This window comes from Nilaparvata lugens, unplaced genomic scaffold (genome assembly GCF_014356525.2).
Source record: "Nilaparvata lugens isolate BPH unplaced genomic scaffold, ASM1435652v1 scaffold5554, whole genome shotgun sequence".
NCBI classification, from domain to species: Eukaryota; Metazoa; Arthropoda; class Insecta; order Hemiptera; family Delphacidae; genus Nilaparvata; species Nilaparvata lugens.
This window is the reverse complement of record NW_024091368.1, coordinates 6-5,915: the sequence shown is the minus strand read 5'-3', so window position 1 is coordinate 5,915 and position 5,910 is coordinate 6. Positions and strand designations below refer to the sequence as shown.

Sequence of the window (5,910 nt, the reverse complement as noted above, 5' to 3'; positions counted from 1 at the left end):
TACACATCGAACTTAAGGCTGTGCAAAGGCAAAATGAACAAAGTTTAAAAATAAACTTTCTACTGGTGATATTTTTCAAAGTTTTTTTGTTCAACAATGTGTCAATGACACATCGTTGAACAAAAAACTTTACATTGACATTAAAACTTAACATTGAACAAAAATTGTTGAATTCATCACGTGTACAAGACTCTCTAATAACTAATTATGTTGAACTAATAAATAAATTGATTATCTGTTATCTTCCCGCAGTTCATTATGATGAATTTGAATTTTATCTAACAATGTTGTTGTCTCTTTGGCGGAAATAATATTATTCTAGTATTGTCTCAACGCTTTGATGATAAAAACATACACTTATGAGTCGATTTGATTGATGTTTTTGGCTTGGAATCAATTAATGTGATGCTTCTATTTCATTCCTTTCTCATGTTAGAAACTGTAGTTCAGTTATTGTGATAGTTCAAAAATTATTGATCAACAGTGTTGAAACTTTATGAAGGTGAGTATTGTTCCATTATTTAATTCATACCTGCAATAGAGGTAATGTAATAGATACTGTTAGGTATCGTAGAGATAAGGTATAGATTCAGAATTACAATAGACTATATTGGCAGAAAACAAAATACAATACAATACAATACAATAAATTATTTCCATTAATATACAAATAAACAATCTAATCAATAAAATGTACATAATATTCAAAAATACAATATATAAAATTTACTACAAATAAAATTAATTGCATTTTTTTCGGAAATTAACTTACTCAACTATAGGAAACCCATGTTCTAGAGCAGTGTAGTAGTAATACAATTAAATTTAGAGTGGGGGTGCAAATACATTGGGTAAGTGAGCTCACATATTGTTCGAAATTATGTTTTCTATATTATGTCTTCCAGTTGTTGTGATCCAGTTTTTAACGGCGCATTTAAATTTTCTTGAGTTTTCTATTATCTTGATGTGTACAGGAAGTAAATTGTGGAGTTTTGGTGCTAGGTGGTTGAAGTGTCGTTGGTATGTTGCCTTCCTAGCCACGCTCGTGATAAGTAGGCTTCTATTTCTAGTGTTATGACAGTGGTTTCTATTTTGAAAGCTTTCTGGGTTCTTGTGCAGTCTGCAAATAATTTCTAACAAATACATGTCATAACAAAGTCAAGGAACAATATTGTTATTAAGATCCAATCAGAATTTTGGGTAGAGATGATAAAAATGTCAGATCGGTTTGAGCGATGTTGCCTATACTGTAAGTATGATATAAATAAAAATATAAATCTGTGTACCCTTTTTAAATTATTCCGTCGCGACATGTTTCGGCTATATAAGGTCATTATCAAAACTTGATATTCAAAAGTAGCCCTTTTGATATTCAAAAGTAGCCCTTTTGATATTCAAAAGTAGTATGATATAGCTTCAAATTGCACTTCATTTTCTCATATTTTCGAATAAAAGTGAGATAATCACTAAGCCAACTGTGTCTTTGATCTTCAGAGAAAAATATCATACGTTTTTAGTATACCAATTAGAGCCTGTGAAAGTCAGAGTGGTGTAAGTCATATCAACCTTCTTCTGAGAATTAAAGGTTTTAGTAAAAGCTATTCACTCAATTCCGAAGTGAGAAGGTGATGAATTAATGTTTTCAGGGCCACAGGCATGTATTGTCTCACTAATGACTACTGATTTGACCAAGAAATAATCAATTAACATTTTTGTAGGTGTGTAAATTACATGCACCTATGATGAATAAGATGAACACTATGATGAATATGACTCTCTCACTCACTCTCTCTCTCTTTTGGTAGAGTTAGTGTGGAGGATATTTTTAATATTCTTTCCGAAGAATGGACATTGATATGTCCAAAGCTCCGCCAATTATGTAGATGCATAACAATATAATATCTATAGTTATTATATTACAAATTACTTTTTCATATCATATACAGTTCAATAATTATTTTCTTAGTCTATATTATGTAAATTCATCTATAATTTTGCTGTATTGTAAGCTATTGTATATAAGTGTATAAGCCAGTATATTGTAATCTACATAAATAAAGTACTCAATCAATCAATCAAACAATCTCTCTCTGTTCTCTCTCTGGACAGTTCCTTGAACCATATGACTTACACCACTCTTCTAGTAATAGATTTTTGGTTCTAGAACCCATAACTGAACTTAACTCGGAAATAAAAAAATTGACTTACACGACTCTGACTTTCACAGGCATTAGTCATAATAATTATCCATTGTTTGGCATTGAAATTCTGTGCAATGAAATAAGTAGTACCGTATTTGGTTAAACTTTGATGAACATCCATTATTATATTATTTGGAATTTGTTTCATTCATCAAAATTACGGTAACTTGCGGTAACATCAGAATGTATTGGCTTTCATCAAATTTTCTCCTGTTTCATCTGACGTATGGAATATATTAACTTTACAGTAATGAATTTCTATTTGACATGTGAATTAAGGCAGGATGAATAATGATAGCAAAATACTCCTCATAAAATTACTGAAGGCGAGTCCCACTTTCTCACAACCCACAACACATTTTATATGTCATGAAGGCTAGGCACACACCAGTTAGTCAAGACAAGACAAGACATCATCAAACACAATACTTCACATAGTTGCTTATGGAGAATTGTCTAATTGCAATGACTAATCAGTTTGAGCTGTGTCATAAGCAACTATGTGAAGTATTGTGACTAAACGTGTCTGATCATTTCTTGTCTTGTCTTGACTAACTGGTGGGTGCCTAGCCTTAAGTTTTTTTTCATTTTACACTGTTGTTATGTTTGTGCTGAAAACATTATTTGTGCCCTGTTAAAAATGTTACAATCATGTATAATTTTGACGAAATGAACTCAATTCAATTACATATTATTATATTAGTGTATTATCTTAGAAAGAAGCATTAATGTAATCTTTGTTTTATTTATAAGATTTTATATAGCTAGTGCTTTATATAGTAACTACATCACCCAGTAATTAGTTACTGTAGTGCTTTATATATCTTTGTCGAATGACAACTCCAATATTAATCAATATTGCCATCGTACTGTGTTATATTTGTGCCCTGTTTGAAATCATGTATAATTTTGACGAAATAAACTAAATTCAATTACATTATTATTTAGTTTATTATTTTAGAAAGAAAAAATACTGTAATATTGTATTATTTATTAGATTTTATATAGCTAGTGCTTTATACAGTAACTATATTACCCACTAATATAGTTACTGTAGTGCTTAATATAGCTTTGTCGAATGACAACTACAATATTAATCGAATATTGCCATTGTACTGTGTTATATTTGTGCCCTGTTCAAAATGTTACAATAATATATAATTTTGACGAAATAAACTCAATTCAATTAAAACTCAAAATACATACGAATAGTGAGTTGTGTTTTTTCTGGCTCTAAATTTTGTCAAATTACGCAAAAATGTTCCAATTAATGGTGATTTGAGGGTGATATTTTTGTTTTTTATTCTGTTTTCAACTGTCAAAATTTAAAATTCTTAGTTTTCGTTGATTTTAGTAAGAATGGACTAATTTTAGGAAAGTGAAACCATAACCCTATTTCGGACTTTTAAAAATGTTATCTAAATTTAGGAGAGAAATGTACAAGGAGTATCCTTAGTTTTGCTCTCCCAATCAGTGCTACTTTATAAAAATTATGAATAGATAAATGAAAAAATTTTTTTTTAAATTATTATATTAGTGTATAACTTGGAAAGAAGCATTACTGTAATCTTTGTGTTATTTATTAGATTTAATATAGCTAGTGCTTTATATAGTAACTATATTACCCAGTAATATAGTTACTGTAGTGCTTTATATAGCTTTATCAATGACAACTCCAATAGAGAAAGAATAGAATTCTTTATTGTCATTAAACAGACAGTGCAATAGACAAAATCATCAAGAAACAAAACACATACCGTACAATATTCATACAATAGTCACACTGATAAATACAGAATAAATTGCAATTCACACAAATCAATATGAAGTCTGAACACACAAAGTAATAAGCTTCCACAAAATTTATGAGTAGGTACATGAATAATACTTAAATATATATAGCCTATAATTATTTTAAACAGTGAAATAAGTCAGGACAAAGTATAAGCTTCCACAAAATATATGAGTACATGAATAATACTTAAATATATATAGCCTATAATTATTTTAAACAGTGAAATAAGTCAGGACAAAGAAAGACTCCATAGAGTCTTCATGCCATAGATCATGCCATTCTTGAAGTGGATAATTAAATTGATTTGGCTTTCAGGAACTTGAGCATTATAGATTTAATTTTTCCAAAGGTAACATTTCTAGCATCTAGTGATAACTTATTAAATAATTTTATACTCATATAAATTAGATATAATCAAATACTGCCATTAGAAGGTGGACCTCACTACAGTCGTTCAGACTGGCGGCAGTGATTTTTCTGTATTAAAATAGGAACAGAATATTAAAAATTTTCTAGTGAAAAACAACACTCGTGTTTTTATTCCATGAAAAAAAAATTGTTTATTATCAATACTATAGTTATCTAGTCTGAGGACTAATGAGCTAATTCTTTCCACCCTAACATACTACTTGAAAATTTTAACAGCGAATAACTCATTAGAATAATTCTTACTGATATTGTTTATTTAAGTAATTTGTAGGCCTACACTTCTTGACTGTAGGCTACTATAGAAGCTATATTCACTCAATCACTGCTCTGCTCTTTCACTGGACATTAATTGAACAAGCACTAAACTAGTTCAAACTGTTTCCTCCTTTTGAGCCTCCGCACCAACCCTCCATTGTCTAGCGAAAAAAATATATAATTACTCATTTTGAACGTGTGCCTTTCCTCAAATACACAATGTAATAACTGCATGGATTAACATTAAGAATGACTATAAGCATAGATAAAGGAGCATAAGGAGCTATATTTCTTGTCTCTGCTGTAAGCTTCTTTTAGCTTGTGTTCCTGTATTATTTTATTAAATTCATTTTTAATTAAATAAAAACACTAACTCATCGTCAAACTCTACAGGTTTTATTTATATAGATGTGTGTTTGTATTTCATTATGGAACGGTTCTACAACATCGACAGTGACTCGAGTTTTTAAAAATTCATTCAATTTAACAGTGATTGCATAAAAATGTAAATAAGTTAGGTATCAATTTTATAAAATGTAAATTGATATAAAATATATTAATTATATTAATTATATTGACATAATGTATATATTCCAATTTCCTCAGGTGTTTTTGGTAGAAGGAGACTGAAATATCTTGAAAAATGAGTAATCTGAGAATAGGAGTGCTTGGCGCCGGTATAGTTGGCCTCACAACCGCTGAGGAACTGACGAGGCAGTATCCGTCAGCTGACGTCACAATAATGGCCGACAAATTCAATGTGGAAACCACAAGTGACGGAGCTGCCGGGCTATTCATGTTGGTGTCCAAGTTTAGGGGGCCCACTGAGGAGCTAACAAGGTAATTATCATACAATTGATTCAGGAATGCCCAATTATTTACTTGAATTATAAATATTTCTAAAAGATCTCATATATAATAATGGTACTAAATAAATCCGTAAAGCCATAATATAGAGTGTAGAATATTATGTTCTTCTGCTATTATTATTTATTATCCATTTATTTATATTGATTTATTTGCTGAAGATGATGCCCACATTAGCTCTAGGCTTGTGCATGGTTGATGTGACGGTTGATTAACTTACTATGAAAAACCATATATGGAGTATAGAATATATTCATCTGGTATTATTATTTATTATTCATTTATTATAAGGTACAGTAGTATATTGACTTATTTGCTGAAGATGATGCTCTAGGCTTGTGCGTGGTTAATGTAACGGATGAG

At 30.0% G+C, this 5,910-nt stretch overlaps 1 protein-coding gene across 1 annotated transcript; it reads left to right on the top strand.

Moving 5' to 3' along the window:
• Positions 1-298: 298 nt before the first annotated feature.
• Positions 299-5,520, top strand: LOC120356025 (D-aspartate oxidase-like; the record flags this gene model as incomplete). Its single annotated transcript, XM_039444803.1, is given in 2 exon segments — positions 299-502; positions 5,287-5,520. A coding segment is annotated over 1 exon segment (197 nt), but the record flags the coding sequence as incomplete, so codon positions are not given.
• Positions 5,521-5,910: the final 390 nt, after the last annotated feature.